The 26,372-nt window shown below is 44.5% G+C and overlaps 2 protein-coding genes across 2 annotated transcripts in view; both read left to right on the forward strand.

The window, feature by feature from the left end:
* ptprbl (protein tyrosine phosphatase receptor type B, like) overlaps positions 1–12,358 on the forward strand; it is a 33,006-nt gene extending 20,648 nt beyond the window's left edge. Inside the window, exons 15-33 of the mRNA XM_085281055.1 lie at positions 762–1,025; positions 1,150–1,416; positions 1,673–1,963; positions 2,037–2,315; positions 2,395–2,544; positions 2,913–3,189; positions 3,420–3,532; positions 3,640–3,745; positions 3,830–3,907; positions 4,875–4,892; positions 4,980–5,061; positions 5,278–5,368; positions 5,449–5,525; positions 6,002–6,136; positions 6,228–6,350; positions 6,488–6,651; positions 6,918–7,053; positions 7,605–7,698; positions 8,559–12,358. Coding sequence (XP_085137181.1) covers positions 762–1,025; positions 1,150–1,416; positions 1,673–1,963; positions 2,037–2,315; positions 2,395–2,544; positions 2,913–3,189; positions 3,420–3,532; positions 3,640–3,745; positions 3,830–3,907; positions 4,875–4,892; positions 4,980–5,061; positions 5,278–5,368; positions 5,449–5,525; positions 6,002–6,136; positions 6,228–6,350; positions 6,488–6,651; positions 6,918–7,053; positions 7,605–7,694 — 2,741 coding nt within the window. The 3' untranslated portion in view covers positions 7,695–7,698; positions 8,559–12,358. The remainder of the gene's footprint in view (positions 1–761; positions 1,026–1,149; positions 1,417–1,672; positions 1,964–2,036; positions 2,316–2,394; positions 2,545–2,912; positions 3,190–3,419; positions 3,533–3,639; positions 3,746–3,829; positions 3,908–4,874; positions 4,893–4,979; positions 5,062–5,277; positions 5,369–5,448; positions 5,526–6,001; positions 6,137–6,227; positions 6,351–6,487; positions 6,652–6,917; positions 7,054–7,604; positions 7,699–8,558) is intronic.
* Positions 12,359–16,109: 3,751 nt separating this feature from the next.
* LOC146571724 (fibroblast growth factor receptor substrate 2-like) lies at positions 16,110–25,328 on the forward strand. Its single transcript, XM_085281056.1, has 7 exons — positions 16,110–16,180; positions 19,492–19,560; positions 19,643–19,734; positions 20,650–20,836; positions 21,765–21,899; positions 23,041–23,204; positions 24,022–25,328. The coding sequence occupies exons 3-7, from the start codon at positions 19,669–19,671 to the stop codon at positions 25,045–25,047; spliced, it is 1,578 nt and encodes a 525-aa protein (XP_085137182.1). The 5' UTR covers positions 16,110–16,180; positions 19,492–19,560; positions 19,643–19,668; the 3' UTR covers positions 25,048–25,328.
* Positions 25,329–26,372: the final 1,044 nt, after the last annotated feature.

Below are 26,372 nucleotides of genomic sequence, written 5' to 3' on the forward strand. Positions count from 1 at the left end.
TGAACCCACCCGAAACCCTGGCTGATTGTGACCCACACCCGTTTTCACACCTTGGCTCATGTGATCAGGTAGAGGATCATCAGGGGGTCCTTTGTCCCCCTTTGGGGGTGGGGGGGGGGGGGTACTCCCACAGGGTTTAAATCTGGGACTCTCCACCATTTGACTCTAGAACTGAAGAAGCTTCTCGGATAAGAAGTGAAACGTCTTCAAGCAACTTAAAGACGTCCAGACGCTTTTCTTTCCAAGCCCCTTAGACCAGCGGTCCCCAACCCCCGGGCCTCGGACCGGTACCGGTCCATGAGTCGTTTGGTACCGGGCCGCGAGAGTTGAGGCTCAGGTGTGAAATGTTTGGTTTTCAGGGTTTTTATCGGTTTTCAGTGTTATTTTGTTATCGTTTTTATCGTTTACTCGGCTTTCCTGGGTCTTTTCACGTGTGTTATGAATAAATCTTCTTTTTTTCGGTACCAGTACTAGTTTTATTTTGTTGTATTTATCCGCGACACCTTAAAGGCCGGTCCGTGAAAATATTGTCGGGCATAAACCGGTCCGTGGCGCAAAAAAGGTTGGGGACCGCTGCCTTAGACTATTTAGTTGGAACAATACTGAGAAAGAAGATGAATAACTCACCAGGTTCTGGTGGTTTGACCTAAAATCGATTTACAGTGATGTGTGAGAAACTCTTGATTTCTCTCCTCAAGTACACAGTATGATTGATGAAATTTTGTGAAAGTTAAAAGCTTCCCTCGTCCCTTCTCCTGTAGACCCAGCGGTGGTCACCAATCTGGCCGTCACTGCAAACACCACCACCAGCCTGTCCTTCCACTGGTCGCCACCAGAGGGAGACTTTCAGCTGTATGAAGTTTTTCTGTATGATCGTAATGACCAGCTGCACGAGAAAAAGCGCGTCCAGTCCAACAGTCAGCAGTGTACTTTTCAGGGCCTCAGACCTGGTGCTCCTTACAAGATGTTGATCCAGATCCACAGTGGAGACCAGACCAACCAGACCTCCATCTACACCAGAACAGGTGAGACCAGCTGGTCCTCCAGAGTACACGGTCCTTGACTGGAAATAAAATGTAAAGGATATTATGCCTTCTGTACCCGAAGAGTGGACTTGCAGATTGTATCAGTGATCGTGTTTCTCTTCAGTCCCGTCAGCTGCAGCGTTCCTGAAAGCTAAGAGTGGAAACCAGTCTGACAGTCTTTGGGTAAACTGGGAGCATGGTGGAGGTGATCTAAGTGGATACCAGCTGTATCTCTACAACCCCAACGGTTCTCAGCAGGCCATGCATCAGCTGGGCTCAGAGGCCACAGGGTTCATCTTCTCAGGCCTTGTAGCGGGTCGCCTGTATCGAGCTGAGGTGCTGAGCCAGAGCGGCGGGCTCAGCAACAGGGCGAGCACCCTGGGCCGGACGGGTAAGATGCAGCTTCTGTTAGAGCTCAGATCACCTCAGTATTCCTTGATATTCAGTCAGCAGTTTCAGTGGTTTAGCAAAAGGCATTTTTCCAGTTTTATCAGTGCAGCACACAGTCGCAACATAAAGTAACAAGAGACATTTTAAAACATAAAGTCTAGAAACACGAGGAGCAGAACAGAAGAAATCCTAATTTTAAGCAGAGACACACGAATCGGAATAGTTTCTGATCAGCAACAAATCCTGTCCCTCCTCAGCTCCCAGACCACCTGCCTCCATCTTGTTCAGGGGGGTGACCAACACCTCCCTGGAGATCACATGGAGCGGCCCTGTGGACTCCGACTATGATGACTTTGACCTGCAGTGGACTCCTCGGGACCGGCTGTCCATCATCAATCCGTACCACACCCGGACGTCCAGCAACCGCATCCTGAGGGGGATGTTCCCTGGACGGCTCTACAACTTCAGCCTCCGCACCGTCAGTGGGACCACAGAGCCTGGGGCCACACCTACCTATAGCACACCTATCCGCAAAAGCATCCGCACCAGTAGGTGGCAGCACTTTATGTCAATTCTGATGTGAATTGTCATGTGGTTTCACTCCATTACTTTCGTCTACAGAGCCAGAGAGAGTCCACAGCCTCCACTGTCGCCCTCAGAGTTCCACCTCCATCTCCTGCTCCTGGGTAACCCCGGACACTGATTATGACTCCTACACCATCGAGTGTCTCCACAAGGATTCCCACACACTGATGTACTCCAGACTCGCTGAGCAGGACTCCAACAGCTACATCATCACTGAGCTGGAGCCTCACAAACACTACACAGTCTCTGTGAAGGTCATGTCTGGTGGGAAGCCCAGCGACGAGGCTCAGGACAACGTGGTCACCATGCTTGACCGTAAGAGCGAGTGGAAGTTAACATGTCCTCAGCATGACGGAGGGTGTTTAACATGCTGTCCTCCTGTTGACTCTTGAAGGTCCTCCTGTGCCCCCCTCCGGTACCCGGGTCAGTGAGCAGTCTGCTGTGGTCACCAAGTCCTCCATCTCCTTCCAGTTTAACTGCAGCTGGTTCAGTGACGTTAATGGAGCTGTTAAGTACTTCACTGTAGTGGTGACTGAGTCTGAAGGTGAGCAGCATCCACATAAGGCCAGTTTACTGGAATTCTTCTAATTGGATGATCCTCCTAAAAAGAATCTGTAGTAACTCCTCTTGGATCTCCTTCCTGTTGTTCTGGTCACCTGACTTCACTTGGTGGTATCGGCCTTAAATTGTGTGTTCTGTCATTTTTTTTACCATTCCCTCATACCTCTTCTTTTGGGATAAATAATGGATAATGGGATGGATTATGGAATTATGGATGATGATGAAATAATAATGAGTGCATGTTGACATTAATAATACACAAATGAATAGATGGATAACGGAAACAATAATGGATGGACAGATAATAGGATGCAATAATCTAATCCTGAATCTTCTGGTTTGTTTTTGAAGATGTTAGCCTAATGCAGCTGGAGCAGAAGCACCCACTGCCCTCCTACCTGGACTACAGCTCCAACAGCTCCATCAGGTCCTACCAGACCAGCTATTTCCCCAGCCGATGCACCGAGAGCCCTGACAGCACCACCCAGAGCTTTAACATCAGCTTGGGGACTGGGATGGACTTGCTAGGGGGCACCTGTGATGCCAGAGGCTCAGACCAGGACCCAGAGTCTAGTGGAGAGCTGAACCACTTCTGTGATGGACCCCTGAAGCCAAAGACTGCCTACAGGTACTGAAAAATCCTCTGCATGAATGTCAGGTACTTGACTCCGTGTCCACTTCCTCCAAACTGCAGCACTCCAGGGCGGTAGACTGACCAGAAACCTGGAGCCTTAATGGTTTGTTAGAACCAGCTCATCATCTCTGAAACTTTCAGCCCTGTAGACTTTTTGCTCCAGCGTTACCTCTAAGGTCAGGCGTTGCGTGAATAACCTTAGGGGCATCTGTGTTTGTCTCCAGGATCAGCGTCCGAGCTTTCACTCAGCTGTTTGATGATGATGCAAAGGACTTGAGTGTCTTGTCTCCACTGTTCTCTGACACCTGCCTATCGCAGCCCATCATCACTGAGGCTGGTGAGAACAAACCTTAGCTCGATTAAAATACACCCGAGGTCAAGCTGGGACGAGCAGGTGCAGGTGAAAAATTCAGAAAAGTATCACAGTTGTGTTTCCTCCTGCAGAGCCTCTGAGCGGTGTCATCGAAGGTGTAAGTGCTGGACTCTTCCTCGCTGCTGTGATTGTGGGAATCACTGCTCTGTTTGTCTGCAGGCACAGAACTCGCAAAGTGTGAGTATCAGAGGATGCACCTGTCTGTAAGGTACACCTGCTTATCTTTGTTTAGGTTAAACGGTGCTGCTGTGTTTCCACCAGTGAGGAAGAGAGGCTGGAGGTCAGGATAAATATGAGGAGAGAGAGAGCAGCAGCGGGGAACCAGCTGGGTGTCAGAGGGTAAGTAATCAATAATCAATAATGTTCAGGGATGTTTGCACAGTGACTCACCTTTCATAACACTAATACAACACATTTGAAATGAAACAGTAAGAGTGCAAACTCTCACCACCGTTGATATGAAATAAAATCATTAGAGTTTTTTACCCAGAAAGTTGATCCTGTTCATCTGGACGTCTTCAGTGGGAGAAATGTTTCATTATCATCAGGTGACTTCTTTAGTCCCAGCTGACTGCAGGTATCAACCTTATAAGCACCTGCACAATGACTGAGTCTAGCACCACTGGTGACCAATGGGCTGTGAGGTCAGTTTATGATCATTAATATGGAAAATGTCACGATCACCGATCTGTGATCATTGATCGATGGCCATGAGTCTCACAGCATTGTAAGATGGTGACCCTTAGGCCCCCTCCTCGATTCAGAGATGGTCTCCACAGGTCTTTTGGAAGGACGATAGTTTCAGTCACTGTGCAAATGTCCTGTTCATAAGGTTGAAACCTGCAGTCAGCTGAGATTGAAGAAGTCACCTGGACGATGATGAAACGTGTCTCCCACTGAAGATGTCCGAATAAACAGAATCAGCTTTCTGGAATTCCCTTACCTGCATGATACACTGATGGACATGCATGTCCTCTAAAATCCACCAGGGGGTGCTGCAGCACCTTCAGCTCCCTTACCTGCTGAAGGTATCACAGGCAGCATCAGAACTGAACTGATACTACAGTCAGAGTACTTTTTGCCTTTGTTTCTGCAGACATGTGATTGCATTGTGACAGCTTGTTTTTTCTTTCAGAGGAGGTTCTGATTAATGCATGTAGTACTGCATGTAGTACTGCATGTAGTACTGCATGTAGTATTGCATGTAGTACTGCATGTAGTACTGCATGTGTGTACAGATGAAAATGCATCATTAGGTTTAAACTCTGAGGTCTCTCTCTCTCTCTCCCTGCCTTTTGCTCCTCAGCAGCCGTCGAATCTCCAGGTCTGTAATCCCGTTCACACTGCTTCAGGTTCATCTTTGACCTTTTGTGAATTTTTCTGGTTTTAAATGTTTTCTTTTCTCCTGCAGTCCCATTAAGATTGTGAACTTTGAGTCTCACTACAGCAAACTACAGGCTGACTCCAACTACCTGATGTCAGAGGAGTATGAGGTCAGCAATCAATAAAACTAATTTGTTCCTCTTTGAAAGACCCCAGCTTCAGCATATCACATCCCCCAAGAATAAAAAACTTGTGGCAACATTGAGGATTGTGAAGGATGTTAGATCCAGGGTTTATCCTGTCTGTTTTCACTATTTTGACGTTTAAGAGTGTTCAGAGTGGGCCTTTGTTTGTGTTGTGAATCGCTTTTATTTTCTCCCTATCAGGATCTGAAGGACGTCGGTCGTAACCAGCCTCTGGACTCGGCTCTGCTGCCGGAGAACCGGGGAAAGAACCGATACAATAACATCCTGCCCTGTGAGTCAAGAGCCCACAGACACAATAAGAGATCACCGGGTTGTAGAAGGTCTGGGTCTAACTGCCTTTCTCGTATTCAGACGACTCGACGAGGGTCAAGCTGTCCTACGTTGATGACGACCCCTGCTCTGACTACATCAATGCCAGTTACATCCCAGTAAGTCAGTACAGACTTGACATGCACCACACTGGAGACTCCTTCAAAGAGCAGTAAAGAGTGAAAACATAAAAACATGCAGTGCATCTTAGTTTTTACTCAGGTGAGTAGGGCCACCTAATAGCTTCTCCTTCATCGTTACTTCATTTCGCAGCTTGCCAGTCGGTGTTTTTTGGTGACCATACAATGATTGCAACACAAACACACCTGGCTTAGTTAGGACAGGGTTTAATTTTGGTTGGATGTGAAGAAGTCCATTGCAAAGACTGATCTCGATAAAGACTCATTTAGAAGTTAAGAGCAGGATGGGTGAAGACGAGATGATGAAGCTGGTCTCTGAAACCTGAGACAAAGACGATAAAGTGTTTACCGAGGTTAGAGAGCGTGTGAGCAGTAGCATCATTTTCTCATAGACTCCTATGAGTCAGTCACAGGGGTTGTCCGAATTTCGGGGGGTTCACGCTCTCTGTTTTCAGGGTAACAGCTTCCGGCGGGAGTACATCGCCACACAGGGTCCTCTGCCTGGAACTAAAGACGACTTCTGGAAGATGGTTTGGGAGCAGAATGTCCACAATGTGGTGATGGTCACTCAGTGTGTGGAGAAAGGAAGGGTGGGTAGCACAGAGGCAATGATTACAGAAACCATCTTCACAAACTCATCAGCCTGAAACAGTGAGGTTTTCCTCCTCTTCCTCCATCCAGGTGAAATGTGATCACTACTGGCCATTCGATCAGGATCCTCTGTACTACGGAGACCTGATCGTCCAGATGCTGTCAGAATCGGTTCTACCTGAGTGGACGATCAGAGAGTTTAACATCTACAGCGTACGTTTCACTGACAGCTGTCATCTTTGTTACAGAACCGGTTTGAGTGCGAAAGACGGCTCGAACGCTTGTTTCGTTTTATTCTTGAGAAACAAGAAAACGATCCCACCTCAGTTTAATGTGACTGTGCGTTGCAGGAGGAGCAGCTCGGCTTCAGCCGCCTGGTTCGTCAGTTTCACTACACGGTGTGGCCGGACCACGGTGTCCCAGAGACCACTCAGTCCCTCATCCAGTTTGTCCGTACTGTCCGAGACTACGTCAACAGGACTTCGGGATCTGGAGCCACTGTAGTCCACTGCAGGTACCTCATTGTGCCCTTAAAATATCAGCCTCTTCAGAGTGACGAACCACTGAATTCCTAGAATCTCAAACTGTGTGAAGCATCACATGGTCAGATGAGAAGTAATTATAGCTAAACCAACAGAAACCTCATAGTCTGAGAACCCTTATGTTTTTCACCAGTATAACACGCTAATTTGTGTTTGTGGACTAATGTGGACCATCCTGCTCATTAGCTGTGGTCAGTATACGACGTGTTTTTTGACTGGACTTTGGTCTTTTTGTCAGCGCCGGTGTGGGCCGGACGGGGACTTTCATTGTCCTGGATCGAGTGCTGCAGCAACTGGACGCCAAAGACACGGTGGATATCTACAGCGCCGTGTTTGACCTGCGACTCCATCGATCCCACATGGTGCAGACTGAGGTAGGACCAATGCTTCATGGGGGCAAACGTTTGTATGCCGTTATGTGGCATCTATCTCTGCACTTTTAATCGACTCTTCCTTTTCTGTGTGTCAGCCATATTTGTAGTTTGAAAATTGTTTAATCTGGTATGATGACTGAAATTTCACATTTGGGATTTCAGCACTGAAATTGCTGCTGAGAACCTGAATGAGTTCAGACTTATTATTTACATACTTCAATTTGTTTTCATGTCTGATGCTATGAGATGGTCCAGAGATGTCCTCTGAGAGCTTTCCTGAGCTGAGCAAATGTAAATATTAAATATATCAACGGAACCCAAGATCTCCTGTTTACAAGACGGGTTTTTTTCAGTTTGTCCTGACTGGCTAATCTGTGTTTCTAAAACTGGTCCTGACAAACACCTGAAGGCACTCAGTCACAGGTGACTAAAATAATCCCCCAGGCTGAAATGATAGACTCCTGTAATAATCCCATAATCTCTGCTGTCAGACTGAAAATGATATTTTGTAATCTGAGCTCAGGTGTGACTCACCTGCCACCTCTCCACAGGTGCAGTATGCATACCTGCATCAGTGTGTCAGAGACGTTCTCAGAGCCAGGAAGCTACGCAGCGAGCAGGAGGGAATGTACAGGATGTGAGGCGGTGAGTCATTGATAACCTTCATATTATTGATCCTACATATCAGATTACCACCCTCAGATTATGAACACATTATTGACAGATTATTGGTCCTTTTTACGGGGTGGCTGTAGCTCAGGTGGCAGAGCAGATCAGCCACTTACCAGAAGGTCGGTGGTTCAATCCCAGGCTGCTCCAGTCTGCATGCCAAATATCCTTGGGCAAGATACTAACCCCAAGTTGCTCTCCGATGCATCCATCGGAGTGTGAATGTGTGTGAATGTTAGATACTCAGCACTTAAACTTAGAAGAAGTGCCTGTGTGAATGGGTGTGATTGGGTGAATGAATTAGCTGTGTAAAGCGCTTTGAGTGCTCAGACAGAGAACAAAAGCACTATAACCAGTCTGTTTACCATTTAACAGACGTGGAGCCTCAGATTAACATCAGGTTATTGACAGGTTAATGACAGGTTATTGATGGGTTATTGACGGGTTATTTATGGGTTATTGAGAAGTTATTGACGGCTTATTGAGCCGTTATTGACAGGTTAATGACAGATTATTGATGGGTTATTGACAGGTTATTTACAGGATACAGATGGGTTATTGACGGCTTATAGAGAAGTTATTGACAGGTTACTGACAGGCTATTGACAGCTCATTGACAGGTTATTGACAGGTTAATGACGGCTTATTGAGAAGTTATTGACAGGCTAGTGACAGATTATTGATGGGTTATTGACATCTTATTTATAGGTTATTGACAGGTTGTTGCCGTTTTATGACGATTATTGACAGGTTATTGATGGGTTATTGATGGCTTATTGACAGATTATTAACAGGTTACTGACGGCTTATTGATGGGTTATTGGTCCTTTCCACAGACGCTGACCCTGACCGTAACGATTGTACTGACTGCTGAGCCATTGCTGAGCTCTTCAGAGAGACATGTCCATATATTTTTCTACAGTGTTCGTATGTCACAGAGAAATGTTTATAACTTTAATTTGTTTTAATTTATGTTCAGCTGTGTGATGTCTTTCTGTATAGATTATCTATAGATTATTGGTTGTATCATCTCCTATGTGTTTGATTTGCTGGAATATTGGCTCCAGTTTCTTGGTTGAGTTTCTGTTGTCCTGTTTATATCTCTGTCACAGGTGCTCATACCTGTAAGTTTACCTGTGCTTGTACCTGTAAGTGTACCTGTGCTCGTCTGTATGTGAGCAGCTTATTAAACACACAACACAAAATTATCAGCTCTCTAATTATTCATCCAGAAACTCTATGATAATCTGAGCAGGATTATTTCAGTACAACTGAACTCTGAGCGCAAGAAAAAAAAGAACATAAAGCTTCTAAAACAAAAGATGTTTTTCACTATGAATTATGGGACGAAATCGTCTCCTCTCCTGCTTCAGTGCTTCCTAAAGGAGATCCTATCCGGTCTTTAACTGATGATCTGATAAATCCTGCTTCCGGGTCCAAACTACTCTGCGTTTAATAAGTCTGTTGTGTTTTTAACATTTCATTCATTCATTCATTTCATTTATTTATTCATTTTCAGGCACAACAAATACCTATATTGAACATAAAATACACAAAACAAAAAACAAAACTTGCCTGAAAAAGGAGTGGGACGAAGAAAACTTATTAAATCCCACCCCTATACTCACTCATCAACAAAAAAAAACAATAAACTTCCCGCAGCTACGCCCATCATTGCATACAGACCCATCAACAGCCCCGGGCAGATACAAGCATCTAAGCGGCAGCTCGCAACCAACAATTAGAGCCTTCATAACTGAATACAGAATATATAAATTATAAATTGCATTACCACAGGTAACAGGCAGTAATAACTACAAGTAACAGACACACATACATATACATACATATATATCTACACACACAAGTACATATATGTACATACATACGCACACTTTATTTTTTATTTTTTATTTTGGAATCCATACCAGCAATGGTAAGAGGACAGACATTACAGAGCACACTAAAAGCATCATTGAGTATACTGTGACCAGACCAACTGTTTGTAGAGAAATTTAAATCTATGAATATTTTTGCATTGTTTCAATTGTAAACTCAGACTTTTCCAGATTTTCACACCACATACAGACACACAAAAGCCTTTACGGGTTGTTCGAGTTCTGGGTAATTTGAATTCTCCAAAGCCTCTCACATTATAAACCTTTTCTCGAATTTCAAATCTAGTTTGTAAATTTGCCGGTAAAAGTTTAGTAAAAGCTTTATACAAAATTATGGATGTATTGTAATTAACCAGATCCTGGAATTTAAGTAACTTTGCCTGAAGAAAGAATTTGTGAGTATGATCTAGATAACCAGCCTTGTGAATAATACGCAGTGCTCGTTTCTGTACTGTGACTAATGGATTAGTTGTATTTTTATATGTATTTCCCCACACTTCCACACAATATGTAAGATATGGAAGAACCAGGGTACAGTACAGAGTACGAAGTGCATCTTTATCAAGGAATTGTTTCACTTTGTTCAAAACTGCGAGGCTTCTGGAAATTTTGGTTTTTATGTGTCTGACGTGGGGTTTCCATGAAATTTTGTTATCAATTATAACTCCCAAAAATTTGTTTTCACTCACATTATCAATTGGTACACCTTCAATGATAATTGGTAATTCTATATTATATTTTAAATTACCAAAAAACATTGCTTTAGTTTTATTTATATTTAATGATAATTTATTTATGTCCATCCATTTTTTTATTAATTTTAGCTCCCTGTTTACGGTCATTACAAGATCAGTATAATCATCGCTACTGAAAAATATGTTGGTGTCATCTGCGAACAGTATGAGTTTAAGTACTTGAGAAACATCAAAAATATCATTTATGTATACATTGAAAAGTTTTGGTCCCAACACTGACCCTTGGGGAACACCACATGTAATACCAAGTTTCTCTGAATGGTAATGCCCTATGCTAACATATTGTTCCCGACCTGTTAGGTAACTTTTTAACCAGTTACCAGCTTTCCCTCGAATACCATATCTTTCCAATTTATCCAGTAAAATTGAGTGATTGATTGTGTCGAAGGCCTTTTTGAGGTCAACAAAAATACCAACTGCATATTTATTTTTATCCAGTGTATCAGTAATTTCTTCTACTGCCTCAACTATCGCCATACATGCTTTGTATCTTGTTATACAGGGTAGGCCATTTATATGGATACAGTGTAATAACATGGGAATGGTTGGTGATACTAAAGTCCTGTTTGTGGCACATTAGTATATGTGAGGGGGCAAACGCCTCAAGATGGGCGGTGACCATGGTGACCATTTAGAAGTCGGCCATCTTGGATACAACTTTTGTTTTTTCAATAGGAAGAGGGCCATGTGACACATCAAACTTATTGGTAATGTCACAAGAAAACCAATGGTGTGCTTGGTTTCAACGTAACTTTATTCTTTCATGAGTTATTTACAAGTTTCTCTTTGTTCACAGCCATTGACATGTCGAAGAGGTTAACACGTGAGGAGTGGATCGAAATTGTGTTGCTATCTGGTGAAAGCAGTTTGTAACTCTGATAGCTCTGCTATCATAATCAATCTCTCAGTCAGAACATGCTATATCATGTTCAGGTGTAAACTAGCGAGCTAACTTCCTGCTAACTTCTAAATCTGTTAGACTTCATAAATCCTTTTCCTTTTTAATGGATGCCTGGATGTTAAACTTAATTGCTACACCTGGTAAAGCAGCCACACTGATCATTTTATTACAGATCCAGGCTTCGTGCCCAGGGTTGGCAAGCCACGACCATAGCTGGACTGGCCATCGGCATACCAGGCATTTGCTCGGTGGCCCAATTATTATTATTATTATTATTATTTTTGTAACGGTATAAACAATGAAAGGTGGTGGATTGGCCAGATGCTGGCTGGTGTGTAAAAATAACTCAGTTGTTTGGTGGTGGCTATGGCGGTGCTTCCACAGATTCAGTAACATTAGCAAGTGGTGGAGGCCAGGCAGGAGGAGAGACCCGAGGCAGCCGCCGGTCTGCGTGTCAGGTGAACTGAACTTCAGGTAAGAAGTTATGACCTGCAGTCTATCTGGGTCAGATATAAACCAAGTTTAGGTGGAGTTTACTTTCGTTGCGCTGACTTTTTACAGTCAGTTACAATAACTCGTACTGCGTGCTAGCTAGCATGACGGAGTTTCTATACAGCTGGGTGGGTGCTATGACATTACTGATAGTGAACTTTATTTTATTATAGTGATGTGCGAATCATGAACGAATCGTTCAATACTCGAGAATCACTTTACTGACTCATGAATCATGATTCACAAGCCCAACTGACTCACTGACTCATCCCTGTTGCTGTTAGCAGCAATGTATTAGCTTATAATTAAAATTGTGGAGAAAAACACAACATCCAGTTTCTTAACAAAAAGATTTCTGCTCTGAACTGGAAGAAAAAACCCTGAGTAGAAGCTCACATCAAGACAATAGCTCCTCGGTTCACAGTAGCATCGCTCTGCTAACATGCTAACAGCACATTTGAGCTACTCACCCCCTCCCTCCTGGCTCACAGCTTCTTCTTCTTCTTGGTTGGCAACCAATGTTAAGGCGCATTACCGCCCCCTGGCTCACAGCTCAGTGGACATTTAGATGAGAAAATATATATTTAACACATTTAAGGAAAATACTAATAAAATAAAAATAAACAAAATAAATGTTTATTAAGCAATTTTGATAGGAAATTGCTTAATTTTTAGAAATGTTTTTGCTCTTTTTTGCTCTATAAAATAGTTGTTTTCTTTTAGAATCATTCATCTTAGCAGTAGGATTTACATGAAAAGAGAAACAAATTAAGTTTGAGTGAAAATGTACATTTTTTGCACTCTCTGGTCGACTGACTCAGTGAATCAAATGACTCAAAAACCAATTCACTTTGGTGAGTGACTTATTAAAACTCGATTCAGTAAAAATAATCAAATTTACCATCACTATTTTATTATAAGATTTGTTATTAGAGTTGCCAACAGTCCCGTAAAAATGAAATCGCCCCGCATTCAGAGAAAATATTATGCGTTTCGTGTTGAGCTGAGAAGGAACACAGTTTGTCCCGGACTTCAGCTACAATGAAAAAAGACATAAATGTGTATCTCTGTATTACCAAACATGCCATATTGGCCCAGTTTATTTTTCTTATCATTGCTGTGAGGAGACCATAAATAGCATTTGTATTTTCTGTTGTACAGTTCATTTGCTGTTATGGATAAGAAGTCTTTTTTTGTGTCAAAGTAGCTGATAACTATTCAAATTCAAATTCAAATTCAAATTTTATTTGTCACGTACACAGTCATACACAGTACGATATGTAGTGAAATGCTTGGACAACTGCTCGTGACCTAAAGAAAACAAAAAAGGAAAAGGCTATGAATAAGATAGGAAATAAATATGAAAAATTAAAAAGGGTAAATTTAACTAGGAAGGAATAAAATATAAATTAAGGTTAAAAATGAAATAACTGTACAACACAAATTAGAATGAAGGGTAAATTTAACTGGGAAAGAATAAGATAAAATATATAAATTAAAGTTGAAAATGAAATAACTGTACAACAAAATACACAATACACAATATAGAACTATATAAGAATGTATGAAGAAATCTAAATATAAATAAATATATACACAATAACAGCAGCTGTACAAGTATTAACTGGAAATGAAGAATATAGTGACCAGTGTTGTGCAATCCACATTATGTCTTGTGCAGTGCAAATATGCTTAAAGTGATTTAAGTGATGAAGTGAAAACAATGTCCAGAAAGTCCAGTGTGTGTGTAAGAACCATATGTGTGGGTCAGTACTGTGTGGTGGTGTGATTGAGAGACCGTATCGCCTGCGGGAAGAAGCTCCTCCTCAGTCTCTCTGTGTTGGTCTTCAGGGAGCGGAATCGCTTTCCTGACCTCAGCAGAGAGAACAGTCTGTTGTTGGGATGGCTGAGGTCCTTCACGATCTTCCTGGCCTTGGTCCAGCACCGCCTGCTGTAGATTGAGTGCAGGTCAGGGAGCTCGGAGCGGATGGTGCGCTCAGCTGACCGCACAACCCTCTGTAGAGCTCGTCTGTCCTGCATGGTGCTGATAGCTGCCAACATCTGCCAACAAATAATCTATAAAGTTATTCTATACAGTGTGTAACTGTTAATATAGAGCGTTGTTATTAAATTGATTGCTAATGCAATCATACAGCACACTGACTTCTGAGGAAATTTTAAATGGCACTAGTCATCAGAAAGGTTGCCGACCCCTGATTTAGACAGTTTGTAAGTCTCAGTGGTGCCGCAGTGTTTCTTCGACTTTGGGACTTGAAGCGAAGTTTGGACCCGGGCCGGAAACGGCTAATGATTTCAGACTTAAATACTGGAAAGGAAGCACTGAAGCTCCTTTCCTTCAGAGGACGCAAACAGCATTCATGTCCTAACTCAGTCACAGCTTTTACCTTCTGTATCATCAGCTCATCACGGCCAAGGAGGTTTTCGCCTCTTCTCCACTGACACTGCGCTAAAGACGCCAACGTCCTGCAACCACAAGGATCTGGTTCTAGACCCAGCACTGGTGGAGAACAGGGATCTGACAGGAGGAGCTGAGTAAATCCAGATTCCTCTGGAAGGAGATAAACCCAGATTAAAACTCTGCTGAAGCTTCCAAAATAAGACTAAAATTTAAACTTCCCTCTCTGAAGTCGTGCGATTCAAACAGATATCAGCTGAGGATTATTTGATCACCGCTGTTTGATCAATATAGGAAGGTTGATTAGTTATAATAATGTGAAAAAATGGATTCTTCCTGTCCCAGCTTTTCACAATAAAAGCCCAAAATAACAGCGAAGAACCTTGTAAAAAAAATAACAGAAGGATGTTATCTGCTGCAGAGTGTAGACTGAAATAAAAATCTTATTCTACTCGATACAAAATAGAAGATTTATATCCATGAATATAAAATAAAATATATTTTTTATTCATTAGTCTAAAGATATTCTGCCCATAAGAATATGATGCTAGTGAGACAGAAGATTATAGTTTCCTTATTAAATTAACATTTTAAAATCAGATCAGTTTAATAAAGTAACAGCGTGAGGAATGAAACTGGTTTAATGATTTATCAATAATATTTGAATCATTTCTGATCAGTGGTCTGATTTAGTGACTTTTACAAAATAACTAAATTACATGTAAATAATTCATATAAAAGTTTTATAATAACTGTTACTGTCAGTGAGATCAGAGCAAGCGTGTGATGTTTGTAAAGAGCATGTGACCTTAGTTCAAACCTGGACCTCAGAATGATCAGCAGGATATTGATTACTCTGGTCTGAAGCTCAGGTATGAGGAAGAAGAAACCTCATCTGTGCGAGCACTCTTCCTGCCTGTGAGATGTTCCCCCTCAGCGTCACTGGGACTCAAACCCACCATCTCCTGTTTACCACCTGCAGCTCACACCTGAAGCAGGCGAAGAGGAGTCTTGCTGGGCATCGGACAGAACGCAGGTTTAAGGATCTCTGCGTGTCTGAAGAGCGGTTTTGTTCCTGCTTGGTCTTGTTAATCGATCCGTGGTTGTCTCAAAGCAGCCGGCTGAATTCACTGTTGTCTACCAAGGTTTCAGGTCAACCCCCCACCCCCATTAAGCCCACGCTGAACTGCACGTGCTTTTACCTTTGTCCTTATCCAAAGGTCAAAGGTCAGACACTTTCTGTTACAGAGTTATTTCAGGATTTTATGAGAAATTTGTAGGACTTTTGATCACTTACACTGTTATCCTGACATGTGTTTGTGTGTGTCTGTGTGCCATGTTTAGATTGTTGTGAGGACCAGAAATTGGAACACTACTATGCTTGTGGGGACCAAGAGGCCTTATGGGGACAAAGTGCCCGTCCCCACAAGTTTGAAGACATTGTTGAGACTCAGAATGTGGTTTTAGCATCACAGTTAGATTATGGTTAGGTGTGTGTGTTTTGGTAGCTGTGTGTGTGTTTAGTTGCAGTGTGTCTCGGCGTCTGGCGGGGAGAGGCCCCGGCTGTCCCAAGCTCCAGAGGCCGCGCATGCGCCGTGTGGCGGGCTTTCCACATCAAGGCTGTGAAGTGTCGGAAGTTTGTCGGAGTGAGGCCGAACAGAGGACGCTGTGAGTGAACCAAAGAGTGTTTTAAAGGCGAAAAAAGTGTGTGAGGACGCGCGGGGGAAGTCTGCAGAGTACCCCGAAGGCTCGTCGATGGGTTTGAGCCGCTTCCCGCTGGTTAATCGGCGCAGACAGCAGCGTTAGCGGCGGCTGGAAGAAGTTGTAATTGTTTTTTGGCGCTCAGCGGCGAAGAGGAAAGATGGAGGATCTGCGGCTGTAGCCGCGGCTAACGCTAGCTGCCCCAGCGTCTTCTCGGCCCCAATCTGAGCTGCCGAGCGGCCCCAAGGGCGTCCCGCGGTTTGGATGCTCCCATCGGACACGGCGAAGTAGCCCCGTAAGTATGTTTCTTTGTCCCGGGCTGTTTGTTGGATGTTTGTGGGAACGAGCGGGCGGAGTGCGTCGGTGTGTAGCCCCGAGCTAATTAGCTGAAATCACGGTTAGCTTATTGAGCTTAGCTCCGTGCTGCTAGCTGCCATTACACCCACACACCGAAGTTTGTCAGCCCAACAAAGTTCACCGAGAGCGGGGCGAGAGTGGCGCGGCCTCGCGGGGAGAGGCTGTGACCCAGAGAGAAAGAAACACGGGCCATTATCTCACACACACTGTGGTAAAGTAATAAGTCAGTGTTTTCAGCCTCCCCCCGCACGCACGCACACACACACACACGCATTCTGAGTGAGTGATTCAAAACAAGGAAGGACAGAAACACAAAGATCAGGCTGCTTTCATTCAGTCAGTGATCGATTAATCAATCGGTGCCAGTTTCATCTTATCATCTGTCAGTTATTTTATTGATTAATCAGTCAGCTGCTCCAGAGACCTTCCTTCAAAAATCAGTGTGCTCTATAAGGGAACCGTTTAAACTCTTCTGGCAGGAAATTATCTTCGTTATTTATTGATAAACAGGCTAATAATTATCTGAACGACTGAGTCAAAGGATCTGTGGGGGTTTGGAATATTGATTAGCTGATTATTATAGGTTATTGAGATTTCTTATATTGATCGATCAACTCTAGGATGTCGACATTTACAATCCTCGTTCCTCAGTTTATTTTATTTTATCTTCCTCATCTATAGCTTAATTTAACATCAAACCCATCAGACTGACAGGGTTGGGTGAAATCAGTCAGATCAATATCAGCCAGTCTTAGTATTTTCTAATCAGTAAAAAAAACGTTTGTTTTTTTTTTCATTTAAATTCAGACTTCATCCATTTATTGATTACTAATCATTGTTAATTACCTGATTGGAAGAGAAACAGCTGGCTGATTAATCAGATAATTAGTTGATTAAAGGTTTTTAATGTTTAAATGTTGGGACATGCGGTTGTAAAAAGCTTTGAAGATTGATTGTAGAGTGACAGATTAAAGGAAAAACAGTGTGAGGTCAGGAGACTGTCATCGTGGTTTCCTGCTGTTCACCCCGACTCTTCACCAGACACCATTCAGGAAAACAGGACTTTTACCTGAGAGAACAGGTGAGCTCCGGGTCTGCCCCTGTCCCTACTGCTGTGACGCAGGGTCTGTTTGGATCACAGGTAATTCAGTGAAACGTGAAAAAGTGGCCGAGTTTCCCGCCAGGTATAATCTGTTTTTGTGAATGGACTCTGGTGAGACGTTTCATGTCACTTCTACATAAACATGGACGTTATATTTAATCCCACACTGAGGAAAATTAACTGCAGCACAGGAGATGGGAAGAAAAGGTGAATCACAAAAATAAAATAAGAATAGAAAAAAAATAAATCAGTAAATTGGTCCATGGAAAAGGCCAAAATACTAACACGCCAACATGAAGACTGTGTGAACCTCCAACCTTCTGCTTACCCGATGGATCAGTGCTGTGAGATGTTTTGGGCTCGCGTGTCCCCGTCGTCATGTTTAGATTTATTGATAATAACTTGTATTAATGTCTGGATATTGATCTGTCCCCGAATCTGAACCCTGCTTTGGATAAAACTTCAAAACGCCGAAACTCGTTAAAGCACGTTTAACCCACAGAAAGTAAACAGAGTCACTCGGACCTTCAAAATAAAAGCATAAAAATCAGCTGTAAAAGTTTGTGATGCGCTCAGATTAGTGTAGATGTTTTTAATCTTCATGTGTCAGATTTTAGATGAAGGGTCATCGAATTTTGCTAAATGGAACAAATGCCGACCCATCGCCCGGTGGGTTGACCCAGTGTGACCGCACTGAGGTGGAGCTGATGATTTCAGACACACTTGACTGCTCTGCAGCTGAAAACAATGAAACTAAACCTAGTTATTGATTATTGATGACTGAAGCAGATATGGTAAGGCTAGGTAAAGTTTATTTTCTTTTCTGAAGCTGGTCAGAGGCTGTTTTAAGATCATTTTCCCTTTTCTTGGACAGTGACACGTATGTGTGAGCTATGCGGCGTTCGGTCGCTGCTTCCACCTGTAAATAAAAATGACGGCTTTATAATCGTTTCCTGTTTGAGTCCAGCGCAAGCGAAGGCGCCGGCTCACGGGGCGGGCGGGGCTGTCTGTCGGGCAAATGATTAAAGTGAGTGAGTAAAGCCTTGAACGCCCTCACACGCTGAAGCTGTAAAATAATAAGTTCATTTGTTAAACTGAGCTTCACTTGCGTAATCTGGATCTGGCAGTGGTTTCCTGCAGCTCCCAGTGAGTCTGCAGAAAGCACCGTCTCAGGTTTAGAAAACTAAACAGGTGAATTCTGATTATTTTTAATTTGACAGTTTTCCTCCATCCAATAAAATCATGAAAAGGAATTAAAGAATTCATTTGAATGAAAAGAAACTTTAAAATCCAATCTCATTAAGAGCAACGACCAAAGAAAGTGACGGACCAATGAGAGGCAGCCGTCAGACGTAAACAGTTCAGCCTGGATCATCAGAGCGGCGTCATTACAGCAGCAGCAAAAATGATTTCAGGAGTAATGATCGAGATTTCTGTGACGCATGAAAGCGCAGACCGATGCTGTGTTTGAGAGTGTCACAGGATGTGTGATGCACCCTCTGCCAGCACATCAGTGACTGTGTGACGGCTCTGAAAACGAGACACGCTGCGATCGGTGATTGAGCCGACATTGATCCGAGCATTGAACTATGTTTTAGCCTCTTTAAACAGTTTTTTGTGGAAGGATGATTTTAGAGCGTTTTTGTCTTTGAGAGTAATCCGGCAGCGGCAGCTTGAAGTGGCGTGCTGCAACTGGAGACTGCGTAACAATCCCAAAAGCCAGCTAATGTTTTTTTATATTAAAAAAACATAAATAATTTGTTTAATTAACAGGAGCACTATTATGACGAAAGAGAAAAACGGCAGCAGAAAAACAGAAGGGTCAGAGGTCACGGCACCTTATCGTCAGACTGGACAGAAGAAATGAGGAAGCGTTGAGCAATGGTCACAGGGTCAGGGTATCAAAGCGATCTGGCGTCCTCATGAATGCCTGTCGTGTTATTAAGGTGACAGTAACACGAGTGAAGTGTGGCGCAAAATGCCAAACATCAACTTCTTCTTTAACACCAAATGTCACCTGAAAATCATCAGACAAAATAATGCAAAAAACAAACAAACCGAGACTGTTGATGATGCAGAGTGATGTCAGAGGGCAGTGTGATCTTTTATTTTGGTGCACTGAGCCTCACCTGCTGTTTCTTGTGCAGAGCTGCTGTTCCTGTTTGACCCCTGACGGCTCTGAGGATGGAAGCAGGGCTACCGGAGGCAGGATCTAGGTGAGTCCACCAATCGGGGAGCAGGGTGCGTGCGTCGTCTGGGTGCTGCCATGTTTCCTCACGTGCCTTCTCCTTGCTGCAGACATCAGATGGTGCTCTGAAGAAGCCATGGGTAGCTGCCTAAGCTGTCCAGAGAAAGAGTCGATTCCAGATAATCATCAGAGTAAATTCAAGGTGAGTCCTGCCCCGGCCTGCCTCACCTGTACGCCCACACGTCCCGTCGCTCGCTCATTACTCACAGCCCTGCTGCACACCTGCCGACGTGTCTCCACGTGAGGGTGGCTGATTGGTGAGCAGGTTGGGCTGTGGGCGGAGCCTCAGCTCCCACAGCTGTAACAGCAATGGGCTGTAAGTCTAAACGGGTTTATGCTGGGAAATGAGTCAGAGATCAGCTGATCTAAGAAAAGGGAGGAGAGTCTTCAGGTCACGTGGTTAAAGTTCTCGTCCTCTGATTGCTCAAATCATCAATAATTTATGACCAGCAGGCAGGAGGTGATATCCGCCTCATTGAGAGGGCGCAGGTTCTCCGGGTCACAGTGGTCTTATCCAAATTTTTGAGTGCATTGTCCCTTTAAAGGGGACATGAAACGCTGCACATATGCTGATTCACGCCACTGAGCGCTGCTCTTACAAACTGACATAGTTGTAACGTCGTGTGGTTGGTTGCAGCTAACAGAATGAAATGTGATGTCACAGAGTGACACCGGCAGTAACTGGGTGATCATGACGGGCTACGTTTGCTGTCTCACTGCATAGTAAACAAAGATCCGCCATGTGGTGCTTAAATAAAACTTCAGTCTGTGGAGATGTTTGTGATGTAGAAGGTCCTCGGGCTTAAATGAGCAGCTGCAGGCTGCACGACCTCCGTCAGTTTGTAGGTGGCATTAGATGTTTGTTTGCTTCTGAACACAAGGCCGTGAGAAGTTCACGTCTTGTGTTCAGCATGAAGACAGAGCACGCTCCGTTAAACTCATCCTCAGGATTAAGATTCACTGATTTCTGCAGATGTGTGCCGATACTGGGTGAGGTGCCGGTAAAGGCGTGAAATGTCAGAGGTCATGACGCTCTCTCTCTCTCTCTGCCCGTCAGGTGATCAATGTGGACGACGATGGAAACGAACTGGGCTCGGGAGTGATGGAGCTGACCGACGCCGAGCTCGTCCTCCATACCCATCGCCGCGATGACGTCAGGTGGCCTTATCTGTGCCTGCGCCGCTATGGCTACGACTCTAACCTGTTCTCGTTCGAGAGCGGCCGCCGCTGCCAGACGGGCCAAGGTAAGAATCCGTGTGTGCCAACAGGAAATGAGGTCACCACAAGATCGTGTGTGTGTGTGTTGATTAAAGGTGTTTCTTGTTTCTGGTCTCTGCCTTGCTATGATTCGCTGTCAGGAGGGGGGTGTAGGAGGGGCCGTTAGGTCAGGTGGCCTAGTAAGTCTCAGCAGAATGTCCTTTGTCCTGCCCCGCCCCCGATCAGTATTGATCAGCTGTCGGTGAAAGAGCGTGTGGGTCAAAACCTGCCTGCAGTGTGTGTGGTGCGTGATCCACCTGGCTTTGGTTCCTGTGAGGAGTCAGCAGAACCACCAAAATGATCCAGATCAATAGAAAACCAGTTGATCTGGATCATTCTGATAGTTGATCAGCAGCTCCTCCCACCGCTCAGCGTCCATCGTAGGAACGTCTCTTAGATGTAGGAGGAGCTAAATTTTCACTTCAGTGATTGTAGATCATGTGCATTTTTCTGCAAATGCTCAGTCGCAGCATCACTCATCCAGAGCATGACTCTGGGTCCGCCCACCACAATAGCGTGCTAGTGACATGAGAAAAACTTTCCTCAGCTCTGATTGGCTTGTTTCCTGCCTGCTGATTGCCTCCTTGGGCAGGAAGCTGTTTGTGTCTTCAGAGATTAGACCGATCCCCTCATCTCTCTTCCTGTTTCCTGTGGGTGAGGCTGCAGCTGACAGAGTGCAGCATAGTAACCACAGTAACCAGATTACCTGTTACTGATCTCACCTGTAAGTGTTCTTAATGTTGTTGCTGTTGGTGAACCCTTCACTGTGACTTCACCTGTAAGCTCCACCTCCTCCTGGACTCACCTGAGCTCAGTTTGATTGTCCTAATTCAAACTCAGTGTTCTGTAGTTTAAACCTGGCTGTTTCTACCTGACCAGGTGTGGGTGCTCATTTTAACCTGTGTGTGTGTTCAGGCATCTTTGCCTTCAAGTGTGCTCGCGCTGAGGAGATCTTCAACATGCTGCAGGAGGTGATGCACAGCCACAGCATCAGCGTGGTGGAGGAGGCTGTGCTGGAACCCAGCCACCAGGCGGCGCTCACGCCCGCAGGTAAAAACACCTGACAACCGTGGAGTGAAATGACATGTGGGGAGGGAAAGAGAGCACCAAATCTCTGTGTTGTGTCGCCCTCTGGTGGCTGTTAGATGAAGTGAAGGTTCATGTCAATTCCTGTTGGAGACCAGGTCAGGTGCTGTCAGGAGGGTGATCAGTGATTGGAGGCTTGAATATCTTAAAGCCTTCAAGGTTCAAGGTTCTTTATTTGTCACATGCATAGTTATACAAGTATAACACACAGTGAAATGTAGCCTGACACGCTCCTCGACATGTGCAAAAATGGGGGGGGGGGGGGGGGGGTGTAGAGGAAGAACATTATATATATATATATATATATATATATATATATATATATATATATATATATATATATACACACACACACACACACACACACACACACACACACACACACACACACACACACACATATATATATATATATATATATATATATATATATATATATATATATATATATATATATATATATATATATATATATGTGTGTGTGTGTGTGTGTGTTTGTGTGTGTGTGTGTATATATATATACACACACACACACACACACACACACATATATATATATATATATATATATATGTGTGTGTGTGTGTGTGTGTTTGTGTGTGTGTGTGTATATATATATACACACACACACACACACACACACACACACACACACATATATATATATATATATATATATATATATATATATATATATATATATATATATATATATATATATATATATATATATATATGTGTGTGTGTGTGTGTGTGTGTGTGTGTGTGTGTGTGTATATATATATATATATACACACACACACACAAACACAGACATATAGTATATACACTGGGTGAATGTGCAGTAGTAGCAGCAAGCAGGTGAATTCTGTACATTAATATGAATAGACATCTGACTATTTTACAGGATAGACAATATAAACATATTTAAAATTAAAGGAATTGAAATGTACATTGTGCCTTGGTTTAGAGTGTCTGGAAGAGAGTCCTGTCCTTCAACATGAAATTCAGGTGTTAGTGTATTTTTACCATGTGACGTTTACAGGTGCAGGTCACATGCTTACTCACTAAACTCCTCCCATCTCTCTTTCCCCTCTGGCTGCAGCTCTTGGCTACTCGGTGCCGTCTGTGCCAAACGGTGTCACGCGGATCCCATCTGTAGGCGAGGCACCATCTCACCCATCCAGTCGTCACCCGTCTGTGGCGAGCACCCGGCTGCCGTCGGTGGGGGAGGAGTCTACGCACCCTCTGCTGGTGGCCGATGAAGCGGTAAGTCTCACCTGCGATCCTCGCTGTCGGGGGCGGGACATCCTGAGCTCTGTGTGCACTTTCAGCAGCACTGCCCAGTCACGTTTGAGCATGGTTAAAATACACCTGCACAGGAAGTGTTTTGTTCTATGCACAAGCAGAGAACGGCTTCTTCCTGCATCTGCTTTTCACAATAAAAGCCCCAGACTGCTGGTAAACTCTTTCTACAATATAGTGACCCATTAAACCTGACACAAGTACACCTCAAGCCCCTGAAGGTTTTATCAGATACTGTGATGTTATCATGTTGACCAATAGGCTGAAATGACCCCTCATTAGAAAAGCATTGTGTCAGTTAGTTTCAACACAGTAATGTACAGAAATCGATCAGAAACCTGTCGACCACATCAATCTGTACCTCAGACCTTAGTTAACAGTAGCTCCTGCATTTTAATCAAACACCTGAAGAAAACGTTGAGTTTAACCTGCAGTGCTGACCCATCAGTTTTTAGATCAGGTAGACACAGGTCTGATCTTCACTAGCAGAACATAAAGTCCAGCTGAAGGAATCTGCTACCTGAAAACTCTCCTGAGAGATCACCTGGGGACCACTGATGATTGTACAGGTGTCTCACTCCTCTGACCTGTTAGCTTTACCTGGAGGACTTGGACTGCTCGTCATCTAAATAAATGAGAGATGTGACACACCTGGACAGTCCGAGGGTTCAGGTGATCGTTTCCAGATGTTTTCCGTGCTCCTGAAGCTTTCTGTCACTTTAAAGTTTGTCAGTATGGTGACCTGTAGGTAACTGGGTCTCACCTATCTATCTGTTCACAGGTACACACCTACGTCAACACCACGGGGCTCCTGGAGGAGCAGCCGAGCCCGCTAACTGTCACCACCCCGCTGGAGAGCCCTACCTCTCCACAGTCTCAGTGTCCGCCGACGCCTCCGCCCCCTCCGAGGGTCCGCGGGGAGCCACCGCCACCGACGCCCACCCCAGCAGAGCCACAGGTGTTGCTGGAGCCACAAGGCGTGCGTTTTGTGCTGGGCCCCACGCCTGTTCAGAGGCAGCTGATGGAGCGGCGGCAGAAGGCGCTGAAGGATGCCGCCGAGCACCAAGAGACTAACGGCCACGGCGAGAAGCCCACCGAGCCTGAACCCGCCGCCACGCACTCCAACGGCTCGTCGGCTCCTCGCCGCCACCGCCCGCCCCCCCTCACACCCGACCTGCAGAATGTCAATAACTCGGCCCAGCGGCGCACGGCCCTGCTGGACTATGAGAACCTGCCAGCGCTTCCGCCCGTGTGGGAGGCGAGGAAGCCGAGCTCCGAGGACGAGGAGAAGAGCTGCGGCGGCTCCAAAACGCCGTCGCTCAATGGCTACAACCACCATGCCCACCACCACCTGCACCACTCCTACTCCCACCCGTTGTCCGCTGCGCTCGAGTCCTCGCACAACTACGTCAACACAGAGAACGTCACGGCGCCGCTCAGCGCCCATCGGCCTGACACGGCCCGCCGCCGCGTTGATGGGCCCACCATCTTCAACTTTGACTTCCGCCGGCCGCTGGTGTCGGGCCACAGCGAGCCGCCCAAGACGCTCAACTACATCGAGGTGGAGATGGACAGCGGGGCCGGGAACAAAGGCACCTCCGACGGGAGCAATCCCCACACACCGCGCACCCCCTCCTCGCCGTTGCCCCCCACCACCCCCACCCGCCGCACCGAACTCTATGCCCTCATCGACATCGAGCGCACCGCTGCCATGTCCAACTTACAGAAGGCGCGGCCGCGGGACGACGGCACGTCACGCAAGACGAGACACAACAGCACGGAGCTGCCCACCAAAAGCACGGCGTGACACCCCCCCCTCCCCCGTTTTTACTCTGGGCTCCACGCCGAGCCGCACACGGACTCCATGAGCCGGACACTTCCTGCAGACAGACTGATGATGACATACCTCTGCTGGAGGCGGCGTGCTGATGATGTAATAGACTTCCTTATATGGTACAAATCAGTATTACTGAACAAAGCATTCCATTTAGCCTTTTATACGAGTCACTACGTGCTGCTGTAAGTCACTTATGTTCTACATGTACAGTAGATGTGCCACAATAAAAGTCTGGTTTTATTTCTACTGCAGAGCCTGTTTGGGGAGGAGTCTGTTTAGCTCATTTAAATGTCTGAACTAGTGATGGTAAATTTGATTCTTTTTACTGAATCGAGTTTTAATGAGTCACTCACCAAAGTGAATCGAATTTTTGAGTCATTTGATTCACTGAGTCAGTCGACCAGAGAGTGCAAAAAATGTACATTTTCACTCAAACTTAATTTGTTTCTCTTTTCATGTAAATCCTACTGCTAAGATGAGTGATTCTAAAAGAAAACAACTATTTTATAGAGCAAAAAAGTAAAGACATTTCTAAAATTAAGCAATTTCCTATCAAAATTGCTTAATAAACATTTATTTTGTTTATTTTTATTTTATTAGTATTTTCCTTAAATGTGTTAAATATATATTTTCTCATCGAAATGTCCACTGAGCTGTGAGCCAGGGGGCGGTAATGCGCCTTAACATTGGTTGCCAACCAAGAAGAAGAAGAAGCTGTGAGCCAGGAGGGAGGGGGTGAGTAGCTCAAATGTGCTGTTAGCATGTTAGCAGAGCGATGCTACTGTGAACTGAAGAGCTATTGTCTTGATGTGAGCTTCTACTCAGGGTTTTTTCTTCCAGTTCAGAGCAGAAATCTTTTTGTTACGATACTGGATGTTGTGTTTTTCTCCACAATTTTAATTATAAGCTAATACATTGCTGCTAACAGCAACAGGGATGAGTCAGTGAGTCAGTTGGGCTTGTGAATCATGAGTATTGAACGACTCGTTCATGATTCGCGCATCACTAGTCTGAACTCGGGTTTCTGGTGCAGCAGTGAGAGAAGATCTGCAGTTTGGCGATGACTGATGAAGGCACCACATGTGACTGAAGTGCAGACTTTCAGCTTTTGCTCAGCAGCTTTACAGATTTACTTTTTGCTGTCTGTGGGATCTGCAGTGTTAAAAGCAACTCTTACATTTAGACAGTCTGTCCACTTACTTTTTATCTTGTGAGAACGGTGTAGTACTTTAATGAAACCCTGCCCTTCAGTCCCATCCTGGTTCTTACACAGGAAGAACTATGAAACCTGGCCT

Source organism: Mchenga conophoros, linkage group LG7 (assembly GCF_057382185.1).
Source record: "Mchenga conophoros isolate Kocher_MC1m ecotype Shallow Benthic linkage group LG7, M_conophoros_male_GT1.1, whole genome shotgun sequence".
Lineage (NCBI taxonomy): Eukaryota > Metazoa > Chordata > Actinopteri > Cichliformes > Cichlidae > Mchenga > Mchenga conophoros.

Excerpts from the sequence above, each read along its gene's own strand:
- LOC146571724 (XM_085281056.1), top strand. The coding sequence starts at position 19,669 with ATGGGTAGCTGCCTAAGCTGTCCAGAGAAAGAGTCGATTCCAGATAAT. Across the intron at positions 19,735-20,649 it reads ATCATCAGAGTAAATTCAAG|GTGATCAATGTGGACGACGA; the intron begins GTGAGTCCTGCC and ends TCTGCCCGTCAG. Across the intron at positions 20,837-21,764 it reads CCGCTGCCAGACGGGCCAAG|GCATCTTTGCCTTCAAGTGT; the intron begins GTAAGAATCCGT and ends GTGTGTGTTCAG.